This window comes from Candoia aspera, chromosome 1 (assembly GCF_035149785.1).
Source record: "Candoia aspera isolate rCanAsp1 chromosome 1, rCanAsp1.hap2, whole genome shotgun sequence".
NCBI lineage: Eukaryota > Metazoa > Chordata > Lepidosauria > Squamata > Boidae > Candoia > Candoia aspera.
The window spans coordinates 107,215,660-107,237,174 of NC_086153.1; the positions used below are offsets into that span (position 1 = coordinate 107,215,660).

Genomic DNA, 21,515 nt, shown 5'->3' on the forward strand with positions numbered 1-21,515 from the left:
TAATTGAAAAAGGCAACATATTTAAAAAAAACTTCATTCAAAACTTACTTTTCCATGAATCATGTGTTCTAAGAAACATAGTATTTAATGTGTACATTCAGGCAATGGGCCAGCCTGGACATCAAAATACGAAATGGTTTATTGTGACAGGAATGAGTTTCAGTGCACAGTGGGCGTATGTGCTGCTTCCCCACCATCACATTCCCTTGGATGGCCATAAAGAAGTCAAAAATACTCACTTCCACTTCTTACTAATTGCTGTTTAGAATTAACAAATGTTATCATGTGCTTAGTCTTAATTATGGTTTGTTCAAAAAGCTGTCATAACTCACGGTTTGAAACTGGCTTTTTTCCAAACAAACCATTGTTAACATTAACCACAGAGAACTCAAGCAGCTATGGAAGCACAGACTTCCATAGGGCTGCTCTGGAAAAGAAGGGGAGAAGGGGAGAACATACGCCCAAAGACAGCTTAGTCTAACTTTAAAAATCACGTAAGAATCTGATGCTCAAACAGTTTAGAAACCCGCTAGCTATTTAGCTGGTCTGAAATTTGCTTGGAGTGACTGGTCTGCTTTGGTTTTTTGTTTTCAAAAGACCCCTGGGTCCTCAACAGTAGTTAAAATTTGAGGTTTGCTGCAGGATAATACATGAGATTATTCTCCTTGTGCTTGAATGAGGTAGACATCACAAGAGGGTAATGAAAGGTGGTGACAAAGCTCTTTAAGTCTTTTTCCTTTTTTGAACCGATGGCCCCTTCCGGCTTTGTTCTTCAGGTGATGGAGAGAACTTACTTGCAGCAGCTTCTTGAGGGGACTTGCCTGAATGCTGTAAGACATCTGGCCTTCCTTCCTGAGAATAGGATGGAGAAGTGTAGCCATAGGCCCCTCCTCCTCCTTCCCTCAGGAAGGCTGATGTGGAGGGCTGGGACTCAGCTTCGTATCTTCCCTGGTAACTTGTGGGCTGCTGTGGGACAGTTTTAAGTGGGCAGTTTGCCACCATGTGCATGATGCTCTGACAGTAATGGCACTTCTTTGGCTGTGGAGGTAGAATACATTCCTTGGCATGATGATCGAAGCCACCACAATTGTAGCATCTGCAAAACACAAATAGGTTGATATATCCTTAATTAAAGAGGCTTACAAGAGAAATGTTTGACCCTCAACTTTAAAAAATAGCAAGGGGCCAAGGGAAACAAATACCACCAAATTTGGAATTGTTATACTACACTATGTTTTTCTGACAGCTTTTTGGAGAGCTGCTTTCTCTTACTCCAGGGTTTCCCAAAGTAGTCAACAAGATCAACTACTTCATGATAGCCAAGAAGCTTTAGCAAAATGTCTCACCTAGGCTGATAGTTAATGTCTTCTGTTCAGCATTGTAAGAAAGGAGTGTGTCATTTTCTTGCTTTCAGGGTATAAACCAGACTTTCTCAACCTTTTGACCCTGGAGGAACCCTTGAAATATTTTTCAGGCCTCAGGGAACCCCTGCGCATTCAGGCTCAAATATAGGCTAGAAGTTACAAAATTATTATACTCATTTCATGTTTAGGCCTGTATGTATGCATTAACAGTGTTCTTAAACTGAAAATAAAGAATGAAACTTACTTCTTTAATGTGAAGTTGCTCAAATTTGAAATACTTTTTTAAATAAATCACGATCTCCCAGGGAACCCTTAGTGACCTCTTGCGGAACCCTAGGGTTCCATGGAACCCTGGCTGAGAAACCCTGGTATAAAGGAAAGGAAAGAAGCAGTACAATGGAGCTTCTTCACTGTTTCTAAACCGCCATCAAAAGTAATTGGTAAAGACGTATAGGCCTAGAAACTGATTGTATCATCCTGACAAGCATCCATCTATATAACTTTAGACTATGCATTCATATCAACTATATGGACAATAGTCAATTTATGCTGGGATTCTACCCGGAATAGTCAATAAAGCTGTGAGATATAGAATATGCAAAAAAAAAAAAAAAAAACCCTGGATATGATACATAATGGTTAGTACTGATATCTAGAAACATTGGAAAGTTATTGGTGATTACTATTAATTGTACTGCTTCTTGAAAGAGTCATGAAGGATAACCAAGGCTTCTGGTGGGGACATGGCAGACTGAACAGCTGTGCTTGTGGGCTCTGCAGGCAGAACTGACAACATGGCATTTTTAGGGGGCTCAGGCAGGTTTTTCCTGAAGCCCAGGAGTGTTTTCACAGTCAAAGAAAACACTTGGAATCACCCCATTCATCCTCCAGAATGGCGACTTGTAGCCAGAGGATCACAAATGGCATTCGCACTTGTCTGGTAAGAGCTGCCGGGAGGCTGGGATGTCACCATTTCTAAGCCATGCTGTAGCCTTAAAGAGACACTTGAGCCTGGCCACCCCATTTCTAAATCACCCAATTTATATATTTTTAAGTTTATGTACCCTAAGAGGAGCTTTTCACAGCAAGGAGAAGCGGGCTGTCTTGGCCTTATTGTTATTTTTGGGGTTAATTTTTTTTAAAAAAATCTTTTAAAGTTTTGGCTTGTTTCTCATCCAAATATTAACAAGGATTTGAGAGTAAATAATTGTCTCCCTGTTATTATTTTTGTACTGGATTTGAAGAAAATACCATTTTCCTACATGCTGAATCAGCTGATTTGAACCTTCAGATTCCTGTCCACTTTCTCTTGAGAACAGTCTGCCAATCACTCTCACTTCATGTAAACAACTTTCAAACATCCTCATATCTTTGACTTTTGCTGATTAAGCTCCTAGGGGGTGCCATAATCTACTGTGTGAGACATGGAGGAATTCAAGCAGACTTTCTCTGAATTCCATTGAGACCTTAAACAAATTCTTTCTGATTCTTACCAACTTTTTATGCAAGGCATTCAGGACATTGTAGAAGATATGAACTTTAAAATGTCTCATCTGGTTGGGGATGTCATGTATGAAATGGAAAAATTTAACAGCATCAGGAATGTCTCTTCAACTTCTGCTGAGATGCTGGAGGAAGATTGGACAGTGGAGTTGAAGGAATTAAAGGGATAGGTTGGGTTGCAAGCCATGAGTTAAATGGATCTTTTGATGGAGTGCCCTTGGAAAAGAGGGGGTTAAAATGTATGGGAGCTCTCTTGAAGAGAAGTTGGAGTTTTTGAGGGGGGCAGTTGGGCTGTCTGATTTAAGAAAAAAAGCTCTGTGCATAATGTGGAGATATGCAAATGCTTTGGTTTATTTTGAAGTGAGATAAGGGTTTAAGTATATTTATCTGGATTGCTTTAAGGGTTTGGCTGACTTCATTTACTTTTAATGATTTGAATTAAGATTATCAAGATATAACAACAACAACGATGAAGGCTGGTTTTGAGTCTGACATGATCAAGTTTGTCAAAATTGCTGTATTACTAAGTATAATGGTAGACAATTTATATGTTTTTTAGTTTGATTTTTATTATAGTAGACCAGAATGTATAGAATAGTAGTAGGAAGGAAATAAATAAATGTTATCTTTGGGGGGGAAGTTGATTAGGTGTCATGTTCACTGTTTCAATGTATAGTATACATCGTAACGTTTCACATGCCATGGCGCTGACGCGCGTTTCTGTTTGGGAGGGAGCTGCTGTGAAACCTTGTACCAAGCTCTGTATCTGTGTTCATTACAATGGAATGTGGTTGGGTTATGTGCTCTGTTCAAGGACTTTTCCCGCAGACCATCAGAAACCGTTAGGAGCACCTGGGATTGTGAACTTGGGAAGATTCTACGGGGGGAGGGATCTCATTTACACCGAGGGTTTTTAGTTTGCATTTGGCGCGCTTTTATCATTCTCAGCTTTCTCTGTGATCCTGCATACTATTCCTTAATAAATCAGGTATCTTTGAATTCCTGCTCATGAGTCTGATAGTGTTTTAGAATAGGCAACCATTTCATAAAGCTGAGAATGACCAAAGTTGTACCGTTAGCTCCTACCAAGATTAGTTTCTTGTGAGGGAAAATAGTTAATGATGGCAGAGTCCAAGCTCACGACCGGGGGACTCAAGGAGATGGCTAGCTTGATGCCCAAGTCGACGGTCAAGAGTGGAGAACTGAGCCTCACCCCAGAACCTTCAGATTTCCAGGAGGAATCGAGTTCCAGTCCTGAGGTAGAGGAATCTGACGATGGGGGAGAACCAGAGCAACCGGCACCCAGCGAATCGCCTGCAGAGTTGATCACCTGGGATGAAGTGGGAGAACCCCAGCCAGGGACGTCCCAGGTGTCCTGGAAGTATCGGTTCCTGCTGACCCCAGACATAGAATCTACCACGGTATCAACAGAGAGACAGCCTAACACACGAGGGAGGGAGGAATCTCAAACCCCTGAAAGGCTAAGAGTGATGGAGGCCAAAATAGAATTGATGGAGTACATGCTAAGAAACCTGTCTCTGTCATTGGGGGGGCAGGGGAGGCGTGGAGGAGATCCCAGATTCACGCAACCATCCCCCATCCTCCCATCCAGACTGCCGGCCGAGCGGGGCCAGAGACGGCTCAGGGATGAATCTCCACACTGCAGGGCTCGACCACCAGTGTCCCCACCCCAAAGAGGGAGAGCTACTGTAACCTGGGGCCCAAGCACTCAAGCAGCTGCCGATTCCGCGCCAACAGGAGTGGGTGTGAGAGACTTTTCTGTCAAGTTTGAAGGGGATCCAACCAAGTTATCTTTATAACTAATGCTAAAAGTTACATGAGGCAGTTTGGAGCATACTTCCCTTCCAAACAGGCTAAGATAACTGCCATTGCCACCAAGTTGAAGGGTCGAGCGGCTGACTGGTATGTTCAGTTAAGTGAGGCTGACTCCCCTGCACTTGATTATTTCAAGGACTTCATGTGGGCGTTAAAGCTGCATTTTGAGGATCCTCTGGCCAAGGCAAGAGCTAAGAAGGCGCTGAAGGAACTTACCCAGGGCCAACTGTCTGTAGCTGATTACACCCTGGAGTTTAAGGCTTTAGCTGGGAAAATCCCCGACTGGTCTCAGTCAACCTTAATAGAACGGTTTAAAGAGGGACTCAACTGGGACATCCTACGGTGGGCGTTGTGTAGGGATAACCCAGAGTCATTGCACAAATGGATCTGTCTGGCAGGCAAGGCTGAGCATGCTCAGCATACCTTCATGCAAACCAGAAGACCTGAAAAACCACCAGCCACCATGAGGGGACCCTGAAGTGCTGCAACTGCTGCCTGGCCAGGCTATAAAGCCTGGGATGAGGAGAGAGATCGGCACTACACGAGGGGTGAGTGTCTCTGATGCGGAAAGGAAGGGCATTGAGCAGCTGATTGTCCAAAAGCCAAGGCTGGAGATCGAGCGGGCAAGCCGCCGGCCAAATTGCGCCCCCCTTGCGGCAGATGACAGCAGCCAAGGGCACAGCCGATGCTGAGGAAGTATTCTACTTCTTGGGAGAGGCTGAAGACAACTCTGAGGAGCCGGTGGGAAACGCCAGCCACCTGCCATGAAGAGCGCCTGCGGGCAGGTGGAGGAGGATGGGCGCAAGGATGCTATGGTGAGTGCTGACTGTCCCACTTTAGCAGTAAAAGTGAAATTGGGCTCCTGCACAAAAACTACAGAGGTCTGGGCTTTGGTTGACTCTGAGTGTTCCAGGTGTTTAATTCACCCTGATCTGGTTGCTGCTTTGGACCTGCCTAGCTTCCCCCTCCAGCAGCCTTTGATCTTCACACAATTGGATGGTTCAATGGTGGGGGGGGGGGGCAACCCATTTCACTGGAACTGTCGCAATGCAAATGGGCAGCCATCGTGAGACTTTAAAATTCGTAGTAGCACCTGTTGGCAATCCCTTGGTAATTCTGGGGATCCCCTGGTTGACCTATCGAAGCCCATATATAAACTGAGAACACAGAACCGTGACTTTTAAAGATGGGTTTTACCAAGCTCCTACAGCAGAGAGAGCTGCACGTGTGGGGGTTGAAAGGGCTGCGGCCACCACACCATGCCCTAACTTGGCACATTTAGAAGGCTTGCCCGATCAATACCAAGACTTTGCAGACTTTTTGGGGAAATGGAAGCAGATCAGCTACCCCCCCCCATCGGAAAACTGACTGTGCGATAGAGTTGGTTCCCAATGCTCAATTGCCCAAGCCAAAAATTTATCCAATGACTTAGAAGGAGCTTGAGGCATTACGGGACTTTATTGACAAAAATCTTTCAAGGGGGTTTATTGAACCTGCAAATTCCCCAGTTGGGGCCCCTGTGCTATTCCGGGAAAAGAAAGATGGCACGCTTCGACTCTGTATGGACTATCGGGGGTTAAATTCCATCTCAATTTGCAACAAGTACCCCCTTCTGCTCATGAAGGACATGTTAGCTCACTTGTCTAAGGGCAAGATTTTCTCCAAGCTTGATCTTCGTGAAGCCTATTTCCGCATACGAGCTGGAGATGAGTGGAAAACTGCTTTTAATTGCCCATTGGGTTCATTTCAGTACAAAGTCCTCCCTTTTGGGTAGGCAGGGGCGCCCAGAGTCTTCATGCAATTGATTAATGAAGTATTACATGATCATTTGTTTAAAGGGGTCCTGGTTTATTTAGATGATGTTCTCACTGAAACTGAGGAGGAACACGAACTCCTCCTCAAACAGGTGTTACGCAAGCTTAGAAATGCCAAACTCTATGCCAAACTTTCCAAATGTGAATTCCACAAGACCCAACTTGACTATCTGGGCTATAGGGTGTCTGACAAGGGCATTTAAATGGACCCTGCAAAAATCCAGGCGATTTTAAGTTGGGAACATCCCTGCACCCAGAGGCAATTGCAAAGTTTCCTCGGGTTCAGTAATTACTATTGCCAATTTATCCAGGGGTTCGCTGAGATTGCTTTGCCCCTCACTGATTTACTCCATATGAACGGCTTGGGGGAGACACGCAAAGTAAAAAAACCCTGGGGCAGTGTTGAATTGGACGCCTGAATGCCAGGCAGCATTTGAGAAATTAAAAACCCTTTTCACTGCTGAGCCTATTCTACAGCACCCCGATCCTGAACGCCCCTTTGTGGTCCAAGTTGATGCTTCTGACTCCTCAGTTGGGGCTCTTTTGTTACAGAGAGATTCTGAAAATCACTTAAAACCCTGCGCTTATCTGTTCAGAAAATTTTCTGAAGCCGAACGCCGGTGGCAAGTTTGGGAAAAGGAGGCGTTTGCTGTAAAAGCCGCTTTGGAAGCCTGGCACCACCTCCTTGAAGGCGCTAAATGCCCTTTCGAGGTTTGGACCGATCACAGGAATTTGGAAGCCCTCCACACCCCCTGGCGTCTCAGTCCTAAACAAATTCGCTGGGCTCAGTTTTTCAGTCGTTTCAACTTCCAGTTAAAATTTATCCCAGGAAAGAAAAACTTTCTGGCCGATGCTTTGTCGTGTTTACCTCAGGATTTTGACCAGGGGGCAGATGTGGTTGGGACTGTTCTCACTGAACCACAACTGGGTTTGGTTGCTGTCACTGGGAGCCAGACCCGTGTGCAAGCAACCCTGCCCCCAGCCCAGTCTGGGAAACGGAAGGTGCAAGTTCCTTGTCAGTTACAGAAGGACTTTCTCCAGGCGCTGAAATCTGACACTTGGTCGCTAGCCAATAAAGACACTGTTTCTTTTGAAAACCGTCTGGCATGGGTGGAACACTGCCTTTATGTACCTGAAACTTTAAGAGCTGAGATTTTACAGCGTTCCCATGATGATAAACTTGCTGGGCGCTTTGGTTTTGTCAAAACATTACATTTGGTTTGTTGTCAGTTCTGGTGGCCAGCCCGTCCCATCCCTGGGATGAGATTTCTATGGATTTTATTGTGGATCTTCCTCCCAGTCAGAAGAAAACTGTCATTTGCATTGTAAAAGATTTTTTTTCCAAACAAGCACATTTCATTCCATGTGCATCCATCCCGTCAGCCCCACAATTGGCGCGCTTATTTCTCATCCACATCTACCGCCTCCACGGTAGCCCCTCCTGTTTGGTCTGTGACCACAGGACACAGTTTACTTCCCAGTTTTGGAAATAATTTTTAAAATTGATTGGCACCAAACAAGCGCTATCCACGTCTTCCCATCCTGAGACTGACAGTTCTACTGAGATTTTGAACTCCACTCTTGAACAATTCCTTAGAGCATACATTAACTACCATCAGGATGATTGGGTGGAGTTACTACCTTTTGCTGAAGTGGCTTACAACAATGCTGTCCATCAAAGTACCAGGCAAACCCCTTTTCATGTGGTTTCTGGTCATGACTTTGTTCCCATCCCTGAACTGCCACAACCCCCTTCCCAAACATGTTCTGCCTCTGACTGGGCTATTAAGCTGGCTGATTCCGGGCCGGTGATTCAACAAGCTTTGGCTGACGCCCAGGCTACTTACAAGTTTCAAGCCGATAAGCATCGTTCCTTGCAACACGACTTCAAGATTGGGGATCAGGTGTATCTATCTACCAAATTTATCAAGTCACCAGAACCCTCTAAAAAACTTGCTCCCAAGTTCATTAGTCCTTTCCCTATTGTTGGTCTTATCAATCCAGTTACTGTTAAATTGGACCTGCCTCACAATTTGAAACGCTTGCACCCTGTTTTCCATTTCAGCTTGCTCAAGCCTGTCCACCACTCCTCCCGCTGGCATCCCCAACCTCCTCCTCCGATCATGATTGACGGCCAACAGCACTTTGAGGTCAAGGAGGTCGTTGATTCTCACAAGCTTCGAGGCACCCTCCAGTATCTGGTCCGATGGAAACATTTTCCTCATCCTGAATGGGTGTCTGCTTGCCATGTTAATGCTCCTGATTTAGTTCGCCGTTTCCACCTTGCTTATCCTTTGAAGGCTGCTGCTTAGTGTTTTCTTTCTTTTGGGGGGGCAGTATGTCATGTTCACTGTTTCAATGTATAGTATACATCGTAACGTTTCACATGCCATGGTGCTGACGCGCATTTCTGTTTGGGAGGGAACTGCTGTGAAACTTTGTACCAAGCTCTGTATCTGTGTTCATTACAATGGAATGTGGTTGGGTTATGTTCTCTGTTCAAGGACTTTTCCCGCAGACTATCAGAAACCGTTAGGAGCACCTGGGATTGTGAACGTGGGAAGATTCTACGGGGGGAGGGATCTCATTTACACTGAGGGTTTTTAGTTTGCATTTGGCGCACTTTTATCATTCTCAGCTTTCTCTGTGATCCTGCATACTATTCTTTAATAAATCAGATATCTTTGAATTCCTGCTCATGAGTCTGATAGTGTTTTAGAATAGGCAACCATTACATTAGGAGGTTTATATATTCTTTTTTATTTTAATACAAGGGGAGGGAGCAACTGTATTTAGTGATTTTTATAATGTGCCAGTGGTATGACTTATAGAAATAATGTGACTTTGGTAAGGGAGTAAGGGATTAAGGAAATTGTTGTATATTCTTGCTGTTAAAAGTCGGAAGTCATCTTTTTCTGTAATTTCTTTAAAAAAATTCTTTTTTGTGTTTTCAGGTCTTTTGTTTTTTTTCCTTTTATGTAGTTTTTTATTTTTCTGTAGCTTTTATCTTTGTTTGAAATTTAATAAAATTCTTATAAAAAAAGGATAACCAAGGCAAGAGTCCCTCTCTTGGGGGAGATGGGCGGTAATTAAATTTGAATAAATAAATAAATAGAGGGGGGGAAATCAATCAAAGCAGATGCAGCAATAGGTATTTAGTTGTTGTTGTCACTGCTGAGCTGTTTCACAGAAATCAAAACTTTTCTAAGAATAAGAACAACCTGTAAGCAAAAGTTAAGGAGCTCAACAGATTACAGCTGCCATTTTTTGGAGTTTGAGATAACCTGAAGTTCATAGAAGGACTTTTTCTGTTCCTTCCCTCTTTGTTGGAGCCACCAATACAGCATCTTATGTTGTTTGAGGGATACTGTGATCTCCCAGGAAGGTTTTTCCAAGGGAGGGGGAGGAACGCTTTGCAGAACCTCCTGTGAAATGAATTTGGTATCTCAAATGCTTCTTAGGTTTGTGGTGTATTATACCAAAATAATTTTTTGTGACTATGTGAATTAGTCACAAGAAAAATAGTTCTGTGAAAACTTTACAGAGCTCAAGACAAAACTGAGAGGGTTGTGGGTTTTTCTGAGAATATCTAAACCAGGATAAAGGAACTGACCGTCTTGTGAATTAGTGACCACGAGAATTGCAATTGGGAGGGCAGGTAGCTGAGGTTCACTGAGCGATTATCTGTGCATTTACAGATACGGATTTTGCACCTGTACAGAATCCCTACCTGGAACTCACTACAGCTGAGAATGTTGGCAGGAAGCCTCCTGCTCCTCCGCATCTCCAGAGAGGTGGCCCCACCTTTCCTTTAGACACTAGAATGACTGATCCAGCAGGCCTGAGCATGCATCTGAAGAGGGAAAGGTGTGTGGGTTGTGTGAATGCACAGTTGATCCCTGGGACATAGTCACGGATAAACAAAATGTTTTTTGCTGTGGTTTCTGTCCATCAAACTTAGCTTCAAGAGATGAGAAGCTGTGATATCAGCAGAGTATGAAGGGCAATGCAGGTCTGCCTGAAGTCATTTTCACTTGGATATCTAGGCAGGAGTGCTGAATGAACATCTGAAGATAGACCAGACAGATGCCTTACAAAGACAAAGAAGGGTCAGTCCTTAAAAGATCACTGTCATTGTTGAAGCTATTAAAACCTCTCCCAAGAAACTCTGGTGAAAGATACATAGCTACCTAGCATCCCAATCTAATGGCTTTCTAGACCCAACTGGCAAACATTTATGTTGAAACCAACATGCCTTCTGTGGGAAGGACAGAATGACTTAATAATATTAACACAGGAAGACAGTCCTTAGGCACGTCTAGGGCATGTACGAATGGTTCCTACTAAGAAAATGGCAAAGGGAAAGGGAAAGGCATCTTGATGTGGGAAGATACCTGAAGATACCTTGGACAGGAAAATAATCACAGATCACAAAATTATCTTGTTTGGGGGGGGGGGGAGGAAACACCCTCAAAGGCAGACTGACTATATTGTTCCTTGCCCTTCCACCGATGATTGCCACCAGAAATGCTATTCTGAAGGATGCAGACCATTTGTTGCCAGTTTCAAAAGTTCTCATAAGGAAGCAGAAACTCCACTGTGGAGCTGGATGTTTTTTACTAAAGGACGAAGGTTTGTAAATCATTTGAGGAACCTCTTAATTAAGGAATTTTTAAAGATTCTGAATATGCTCATGTTAGCTGAAATGGCTGCTAGATATACCTTGACGGAAGACTGGGCAAGTTCTTTTTCTTTAATGAGAAAATAAATTGAAGGATGTCCTTAATTTCGGTCTCAAAATACAAAGTAAATGCAATGAAATGGGACTGTGTAGGATTTTCTGGTTGAGGGATGTCTTCTGCTTCAGAGACCTCACAATTCTCTACAACAGAACAGATTGGGCTGTGCTAGCCATGCTGTGACACAGCATGACTCAAGATCTGGTTGTTGACATTCTTGTGACAAGAGGCTGTCCAGAGGCAGAAGTTATAGGTTACTGCCCACAGTTACAAGAGAAGAGTAGTGAAATGCTGCAGTCTGATCTATCATGGTGTGAGCAGAATGCTGCTGTCTGAGTTCAGGAGAGTTAGTGTAGGACAGTGTGTCTCAACCTTTGGAACTTTAAGATGTGTGGACTTCAATACCTAGAATTCTCCATCCAGCATGACTGGCTGGAGAATTCTGGGAGTTGAAGTCCACACATCTTAAAGTTCCCAAGGTTGAGACACACTGGTGTAGGACTTGAATTATGAACTGTGTATGTCTGCACTTATATTGCTGGGGTTGAGGAAGACACAGAGGAGATAATCTGTCCAATAGTGCAGGAATGCATGTCTTGAACTGGATCATGGTCTGCTCTGCTAGAAAAACCCAGTCATTAAATCTTGTGAAAGATTGTGAAGAGGTAAGAAAAAAGGGAGATGGAAGAAAGAAGATCAAGAGGAAGCTCAGGGAAGTTTGGATAACTAGCCCCAATTACGTGACTGCGATGATGGATGTAAAGGAACTGAGGACTAAGGAGATGCCCCCTAGTCATAGGCAAAAGTGATGGGGCTTTTCGTTATACTATATCTCAACTATCACGATAAGGAATTCTGTGCTGGGGTAAAACCCACACATGCAATGCACAAAGAAAGTCACATAGGAAAAAAAAAATAACGTGCTTCCAATAAATAGTTGTTTTGCATGATTTAAATGATTTCGTCTTTACCTGTTTTCAGAGCAGCCCACTAGAGGGCAGCAACCATCTGATCATCCCCTCATCCTTGAAAGGCTTTTAACTGTCATTTCAAAAATTACTGTTGGAGAGGAAAGCCAGGTCATTTTAACAACAGTTTTAAAGATTAAAAGATGTAAGATCATATTTTTAAGAAATTTGCTTATATATCTCAAAATATGTAATTCCAAACCAAACATACTTTCTAAAATAGATTGGAATTTGAAATAAAAAACACCAGCCTCATACTGTTTATGTTGCTGTAAAGGGGTGTAAGTCTTCAAAACTCCCTGAGCAAATGCTTCTGAAACAACAGGAGCTTTCCAAAGAACAGCAGTCATTCACACCTGCCATTCATTTCAAGGGAGCTTGCAGATCAGGCTTGTATTTTATAAGGAAAGGAGATTATACAAGTCCCTTTTAGAAGTTATAAAACTAATGGGGTGGGAAGTAACTGTCACAACATAGCTGTGCCTATTTTTGCGTGAGCAAGAGGCAGAAACAAGAGATATAAAATCTTATTTCTCACCCAAGTAGTTAGAATCTACTCATTTTTTTTAGACTGAATATTAGGTGAGGTTCTGGTCTGGTTGCTCTTTATGGTTACAAGAAAGGATTCCCTCCGCCCCCCAGATTTGTTTTTCCGTTGGGTTTTGAAACCTGTAGTCCCTTCCCACTCTTCTCTGGAGTGTGATTTTCACCAAGGCCTGTACTTTTTTGGTTTGATTCATTCAGTTTGGTTTCTTTCTTTTTCAGTCCCATTTTGGCAGGACTTGAATGAATTAAAACATGACCCTGCTGGAAGTTGGGAAGGCCCACCTAGGCCCAGCTCGGAATTCTCAAAGGGAGAGTAGGTTGCTCCCTATAAATATAGGTTACAAGTATGGATGGCAGCTTCACACCTACTTCTCCTTACAAGGACCGCCCCTCCCCAGCTCATATTTGGTATGAGGTATGGTCAGCAGCTCTCCAAGAACAGAATTTTTCTGTTGGAGACCTTTGAGTTTAGACTTCTCTGCCCAGTGAGGTACACGTAATGCCATTTTTATTATCACTGAAACAATCTATTCTATTTTAGTGTTAGACAATATATAAGTATGGAATATAAAGTTAATCACAGAACTAGAAAATACTGTATTTCTATAACCCAGAAGCACCCTGTGGGTCTAAAAGGCATCTGACAATCAGGTCTGGATCAGCACACTTTTGTGATTCTCTTCAAAGAGAGCCTGGCTATCAGCTGATTGTGAACACTGGTTTAGTGCTATTCCAAAGCAGTGCTATTCTGGAATTGTGCAACTCCACAGTTGCACAAAACCTTGCCCAAAAGGAAATTTTGAATATGCTCGTGAAAACCCTTGGGTCAAACCAGAGCAAATTTTGATAGATAGCTGTAATGGTTGCCTACTCCAAAATACTCAGTCTCACAAGCCAGAGCTTCAAGATAACTGATTTATTATAAGAATAGTGTGCAAATACAGAGAAAGCTGAGAATGAGCAAAAGCGTGTGAAATACAAACTAAAACCCCTTGCTTTCAAACCAGTCCCGCCCTTCCGCCCTCCTAGCAACCACCCCCTCCCAGGTGCTAGCAACCGTTACCCACATTGGCCTGAGAAAGTAACCTTGAACAGTCACTAACCCAAACATACATTCCACAGTTGCAGTAAGAAGATTACAGCCCGGCACGGCTGGAAATTTCCAACCCGCAAACACGGGTTAGAAAAGTGACATGTGAAACGTTACGATGTATACAGAACATTGAAACGATGAACATGACATATGCTAAGGAGCCGGCTTGGCCAGATTGGCAGCATGAAATCTAGCAACCAGGTCCGGAGAGCGGACATCGTGAGCGGCAACCCACTCAGGATGGGGAAAATGCTTCCAACGAATGAGATATTGTAAGGTAGACCGCTGGCGACGAGAATCAAGTACCTCCTTGACCTCAAAGTGTTGTTGGCTATCAATCATAATTGGTGGGGGAGGCGATGGTTGGGGATGCCATCGGTCGGACAGGAGAAACGGCTTGAGTAAGCTGCAATGAAAAACAGGATGCAAACGTTTAAGATTATGTGGCAGATCCAATTTAAAGGTTACAGGATTTATTTGTGCAACAATAGGAAAAGGACCCACAAATTTAGGACCAAGTTTCTTGGACGGTTGTGGTGATTTGATGAACTTTGTGGAAAGGTAGACTTTATCCCCCACTTTAAATGTAGGTTGCGGGGAGCGCTTTGCATCCGCATGTTTTTTATAAGAGGCTTGGGCATGTTGCAGTGCTTGTTGGATTTTCTGCCAAGAGTCTGTCAGAGTCTGTGCCCAATCGGTTAGAGATGAAGGCAGAGATTGCGGGTGAGGGAGTTCCGGTATCAGGACGAAATCACAGCCGAACACAGTTTTAAAAGGAACTTGGCCAGTGCTTTGATGTACGGCGTTGTTATATGCAACTTCAGCAAAGGGAAGAAGATCCACCCAGTTGTCTTGTTGATAATTAACAAACGCATGTAGATATTGTTCCAATGTGGAATTAACAGCCTCAGTAGATCCATCTGTCTCAGGATGCCACGCCGTAGAGAGGGCTTGTGTGATTCCAACCAGTTTCATAAATGCCCACCAAAATCGTGACGTAAATTGTGAGCCCCTGTCACTCACCAAATGGGAGGGGGTCCCGTGAAGGCGGTACACGTGTACGAGAAATAGGCGGGCCAGCTGTTGCGCAGTGGGAATGGAAGCGCAGGGGATGAAATGCGCTTGTTTAGAGAAAAAGTCTTTGACTACCCAAATCACCGTTTTACGCTGACTGGGGGGTAGGTCAACTATAAAGTCCATGGAGATTTCTTGCCAAGGATAGGAAGGGTTAGCCACAGGCTGCAGAAAGCCTTGGGGTTTTCCAGCCTTGCGCTTAGTCGCCGCACAAACAGGACAAGCAGCTACATAAGCTTTAATGTCCCTCAAGAGAGCTGGCCACCAAAACTGATGTCTGATGAGATGGAGGGTCTTAAGGTATACCCGAAATGGCCAGCCAGTTTATCATCATGACAGCGCACCAGGATCGTTTTTCGTAAAGCCTCAGGTACATAAAGACGATCATTCTTCCAGGCAAAATCCCCATCAAAAGTAACAGTGTTTAAGTTTGCCTGCAACCAAGTATCAGATTTCAGGTGGAGAAGAAACTGTTGTTGCAAATCTGACAGAATTGGCAAACGTCCCGGGCTGGAAGGAGGAGGAGTGGCTGGCCATTGCGCTGGTTGGGTGCGCGTCTGACTGCGCGTCACCGCCGCAAAGCCCAATTGCTTTTCAGTCCACACTGTACCCTGAACGATTGGCACAGGGCCAGCATCTTGGGGTCTGTGGGATAAGGCGTCTGCCAAAAAGTTTTTCCTCCCCAGAATGAATTTAAGAGAGAAATCAAAGCGGCTAAAAAATTCAGCCCATCTGAGTTGTTTAGGGCTGAGTTTTCGACTAGTGCTTAATGCCTCAAGGTTTTTATGGTCAGTCCAAGCTTCAAAAGGGTGAGAAGCCCCCTCTAATAAGTGCCGCCATGTTTCCAAGGCTGCTTTTACAGCAAACGCCTCTTTTTCCCAAACATGCCACCTTCTCTCTGTTTCCGTGAACTTGCGAGATAAATATGCACAGGGTTTCAAACTGCCCGAGCGGTCGGCTTGGAGCAGAAGGGCTCCGATAGAGAAGTTGGAGGCGTCGACCTGCACACAAACGGTTTAGTTGGGTCGGGATGTTTTAGGATGGGTTCAGTGGTAAATAGCTGTTTGAGCGCGTCAAACGCCTGTTGGCAGGCTGGGGTCCACTTAAGTAGCATGCCTGGATTTTTTGAACGCCGCGTATCCCCCTGAGTTTTAGTTTTTAGTAAGTCAGTGAGGGGGAGGGCAATTTCTGCGAAATTTTGGGCAAATGCCTGATAGAAATTGGCGAAGCCAAGGAAACTTTGTAATTGGCGTCACGTGCGTGGGGGTTCCCATGCGACAATGGCTTCAATTTTTGCAGGGTCCATTTCAATGCCCCCTTCTGAAACCCTATAGCTCAAATAATCAATTTCCGACTGATGAAAAGCACATTTTGACAGTTTAGCATACAACTCAGCCTTTCTCAGTTTAGCGAGCACTTGTCGCACCAAGTGAATATGTTCTGCCATTATTTCAGTATAAATCAATACATCATCCAAATATACCAACACCCCTTTGAACAGGTGGTCATGCAAGACCTCATTGATGAGCTGCATAAAAACCCCAGGCGCCCCCGATAAACCAAAAGGTAATACTTTATATTGGAAAGCCCCCAGAGGACAGTTAAACGCTGTTTTCCACTCATCCCCTTCCCTTATGCGAATACGAAAATAGGCTTCCCTTAGATCCAGTTTTGAGAAAATTTTACCTCTGGCCAGATGTGATAACATATCTTTGATGAGGGGCAAAGGATATTTGGTTAAAATTGAAACTGCATTGAGCCCACGGAAATTTGTACATAGCCTCAAAGACCCATCTTTTTTCGGTCTAAAAAGGACAGGTGCCCCCACCGGAGAGTTAGCTGGCTCAATAAAACCCCTGGCCAGGTTCTTGTCAATGAACTCCCTCAATGTGGCCAACTCTTTCGGGGACATAGCATAGATTTTTGGGTTAGGCAATTTTACATTGGGCAGGAATTCAATAGCACAGTCCGTCTTTCGGTGAGGTGGCAAGCGATCCGCCTCCTTTTCTCCAAACACATCTGCGAAGTCTTGATATTGCTCCGGCAGCCCTTCTAGTGGCTCAAACGTTTGTACAGTCGTTGTGGCTGCCCGTCCACCCTCATTGTCTCCCAGTAAATCCTTTTCTGGCACTTTATAAAATCCATCAGCAAATGTCACAGTCCTATGCAGCCAGTTGATAAGAGGATTTTGCTTGACAAACCAGGGCATCCCCAAAATGACCAATGGGCCCCCCACCGGCGCTATGACAAAGGGTAATTTCTCCCAATGACTACCCATTTGTAGTGCCACCAGTCCTGTGGAGTGGGTGACCGGTTTCCCCCCAGCCATAGTCCCGTCCAATTGCGTAAAGATCATTGGCTGCTTCAAAGGGAACCTAGGGAGGTCTAAGGTGGCTACGAGATCTGGGTGCATTAATGAACGCGAGCAGCCTGAGTCAAGCATAGCCCACACCTCCACCGTTTGGGTACTGGATCCCAATTTCACCTTGACCGTCAGGGTAGGAAAATTCCCACTCACCGAATCATGGTCGCCCCCATCTCCTTCCACCTGCCCTACGGCGCCCTTCAGAGCAGGTGGTTGCCTTTTCCTGCCAGCTGTTCGAAATCCAGTTCCTCCTCCTCTCCCCCGAATTGGTTGTCGTCAGGATCGACCTCCATGCGGGCAGCCCTCATCTTTCTCAGTACTGATGGAGACTTGCCGGGCGACTTCCCTGGCCGCTCCTCGGATCTCTTTCTTGGGCACACAGCTGCGCGATGTCCCTCTTTCCCGCATCTCAGGCACTGCCCCTTCGCAAAACGCCGTTCTCTTTCTTCATCCCAACTTTTCGGTTTGGGGCGGCTTGGGAATCCCGGGGCACGGACACTTTTGCTTGACTTCCCTTGCTTCAGTTCCTTGTTATGTGCGAAAGTCTCTAGGGCGTTTTCAGCACTGCCCGCCAGCTGAATCCACCCATACAACGTTTTCGGATCGTCACGTCCCAAAGCCCATCGGAGGACCTCCGTCTCCAGTCCCTGTTTGAACATTTCTACTAGAGTTGACTGGGACCAATCCTCCACCTTTCCAGCCAGGGCTTTAAACTCCAAGGCGTAGTCCGCGATGGAGAGAGATCCCTGGGCAAGTTTCCTCAGCGCCCATTTCGCTCATTCCTGGGCCAAGGGGTCTTCGAAGTGTTGTTTTAATGCCCACAGGAACTCCTCAAATTCTTCTAATTCCGAGGCTTCGGCTTGGCATAACTGTACATACCAATCCGCTGCCCTCCCCTTTAGTTTGTTGGTGATGGCATTAATTTTGCCATGTTCTGAGCGAAAGCTTCGCCCCCAGTCCTCCATATAGTTCCTGGCATTGGTAATAAAGAAGGACAACTTTGTGGGATCGCCATCAAACTTTACCATGAAAGGCGAAGGGGTTCTTGTTGACTCTTTTGGCTCCAGTGGTTCCGCGAATGCCAACACACACCTGCCCGCCGTCTGCGACCCTTTCCTGGTCACTCCCGGCCATTTTCCCTTCAATTGCCGGAAAACCCAAGTCCGACTACTTCCCCGGGGTGATGGGGACCTCACCACCGGCTTGGGCTGTCGGGTTGGGATTTCCTCCGGACCCTCTCGCAGGGACCCCGACCCTCCGGGGTTTTCCTTTAGTAGGGCAACTAGAGATTTGATTTTTTCCTCTAGTGCTTTTATGCGTGTGGGGGTAACAGGTTCTTCCAATGGCCCCGTGGTCACCACCACCGTAGGCGACAACGGGATCTCTGGTTCCTAGGACGCTTGCGGCGATTCGACCTCAGAGTCTCCTTCCTCCCCGGTTCGATAGTCATCCCCTGTAGCGCCGCTCACCTCAGACGGTAAACCCCGGTCTTCCGTCTGGGTACCCCGCTTATCCCGGCGGGCTGCCCTCTGAGCTCGGGAGCTCGGGACCACAAGCGTCCTTGTGGTGTCTGGTTCTTCTTCGCCCCCTTCGCTCTCTTGCAGCCTGGGTTCTGACATCGCTAGCGCTCCCCTTCACCAAAGACTTGGATGGGGCTAGCGTAAAATTGAATTATGATTCTCAGCTTTATGTAATGGTTGCCTACTCCAAAATACTCAGTCTCACAAGCCAGAGCTTCAAGATAACTGATTTATTATAAGAATAGTGTGCAAATACAGAGAAAGCTGAGAATGAGCAAAAGTGCGCGAAATACAAACTAAAACCCCTTGCTTTCAAACCAGTCCCGCCCTTCCGTCCTCCTAGCAACCACCCCCTCCCAGGTGCTAGCAACCGTTACCCACATCGGCCTGAGAAAGTAACCTTGAACAGAGTCACTAACCCAAACATACATTCCACAGTTGCAGTAAGAAGATTACAGCCCGGCATGGCTGGAAATTTCCAACCCGCAAACACGGGTTAGAAAAGTGACATGCGAAACGTTACGATGTATACAGAACATTGAAATGATGAACATGACAATAGCCAAACTTGCTCTGAAAGCCATTTTTTTTTCAAACTGGTTTCCTCTCCAAGTCTTGGCTCCATCCCATATTAAGGAAAATGACTGAAGGATGCTTTCCCAACAGCTGGGGGGAGGGGAGACAAAGCCAGAGGATCTATCAATCACTATGCCTTCTATAGAAGGTCAGCATTATTTGCTTGCATTGTATCTGTGGCAGAATAAGCAAATTTTGCACCAGTAGAGTTTCCTGCCAGCAAAAGGACTGGTGAATAATGTTTTACTTCAGACACAAGGTACTAAATCCTGTATCATGATGATGATTAGGATGATTACATGTCATCAAGTCATTGTCGACTCTTAGCAACCACACAGATAGATTCTCTCCATGATGATCTGCCCCTAACCTGGTCCTTCAGCTCTTCCAACAGTGAACTCATCACTACTGCAGCTGAGTCTATCCACCTTGCTGCTGGTTGTCCTCTTCTTCTCTTTCCTTCCACCTTTCTCAGCATTAGAGACTTATCCAGAGAGCTGGGTCTTTGCGTGTGTCCAAAGTATCACAGGCAACAATAATATTTAACTAGTATGTCGGCTAATTTTCCTCCCTCGCTTCAGCAGCTTGTCTGACTAACAAACAGTCCTTGTTACTTTGGCTTTCTACCTCTCCATTCACCTAAAAACATCCCTTCGATTCACCTGATTTGGTTGACTAAAACAAGATGAAGAATACTCAGTTAAGACAATTTAAGAATGCTGTTTTGCTGTGCTTCTTGATGGGAGAAAATAAAAGCCAGCTTGTAATATTACCTTCATTAAAAAATGAAATCTATTTGACGGGGAGAAATCTATAAGCTCCAGTACAAAAACAAACAAAACAAAGCTAGCATTGTTCTGGCAATGAATTTAATTGAGGCCAGCTCCTTTTCGTTAGGCCCACATACAGACAGAAGCACTTTTCTTTAAGAGTTTTGAAGTAGGCTAAAGGGCTTCATCAGCAGACCAGTCGGCAGCCATAGAGAAATCCATTTAATCAGTCACTAGAGTAGGTGCTCCGTTACCCAATTCAGGGAACTATTTTACCTTCCCATCTGACCAAAAGCCAACTAGCCAAGGGGGCCTCCTCATTTTTGGAGATACAGATGGGTATGAATTAGTCATCCCTCCATCCACTTATGCACTGTTTGGAAAGAAACATACTTTCTAAATTAATTTGAAAGTCTGAGTCTCCTTTTTACTTCTACATAGGGAATGCTATGGTTAAGATTTGGTGCTTCTAGTTTACTACTAAGCAAGCAAACTTGCAGCTGGTGCATTCCATTACACTCTGAGTGTGCCTATCTCTCTACATTTAGACTTTATGGATTTATAATCTTAATTCAGCTGTCTTAAATTTTGTTTATAGAAGTCTTATCAATCATGCAGTTCTATCCAATCACACCCATTCTGAAACACATCTTAAAAAGCAGAGAACTGTTTGTAGACACAAATCCTGTAAGCACCCTCCATGAAGGTGAAGATAATGGATTCAAACTGGAAAATTAAAAGTCAGTGCACCAGAGTTCTCTGTGTGTTTAGCTGAGTTAGTTTGTTATAACACACTAAATACTCAGTTTGACTTTTGATATTACAAAATATGTTCTAGACATGCCAAAGTTATTTTTGCTTTTAAAAACCTTAATGCTGTGGCAGAGCACTTGAGTAGGTATTTCACGATTGATAAAATGAAACAGGAGAAGACCTTTCCTCTTACTGTCTTCCAGGAAAAAAAAATGCTACAGAAAAGATGGTAAGATATGAGGTTCCACCAAATATTCAGTAACAAAGAAAATCAACACTTCTGATGTAGAATGATATCAGATGATGGGTACATTTCAGATGAATGCTTGTTGCAAAGCAAACAAGCTAAATTGCCTTACACTAAAACTTGCTTTAATATAGTAAATTATTTGTCATCTTGTGTACAAGCTGTGCTCGAAATAAAGTTTACTCTTCAAACTGTACCTCTTGTATACACACATGTACACTTACGATGCTGGCTTCCCACCCTCCTAACATGAAGATAGTTTTAATTCTGGATTCTACACTACCTGGGACCTACATTTTCCAGTGGAAAAGACCTTTTACATTGTTGGCTTTAAGTAACAACTGAGC

The 21,515-nt window shown here is 44.5% G+C and overlaps 1 protein-coding gene across 1 annotated transcript in view; it reads right to left on the reverse strand.

Annotated features, from left to right (window-relative positions):
- Positions 1–338: 338 nt before the first annotated feature.
- Positions 339–21,515, reverse strand: part of LIN28B (lin-28 homolog B) — an 80,630-nt gene continuing 59,453 nt past the window's right edge. Inside the window, exon 4 of the mRNA XM_063290976.1 lies at positions 339–1,096. Within this exon, the coding sequence (XP_063147046.1) occupies positions 724–1,096 (373 nt within the window). The 3' untranslated portion in view covers positions 339–723. The remainder of the gene's footprint in view (positions 1,097–21,515) is intronic.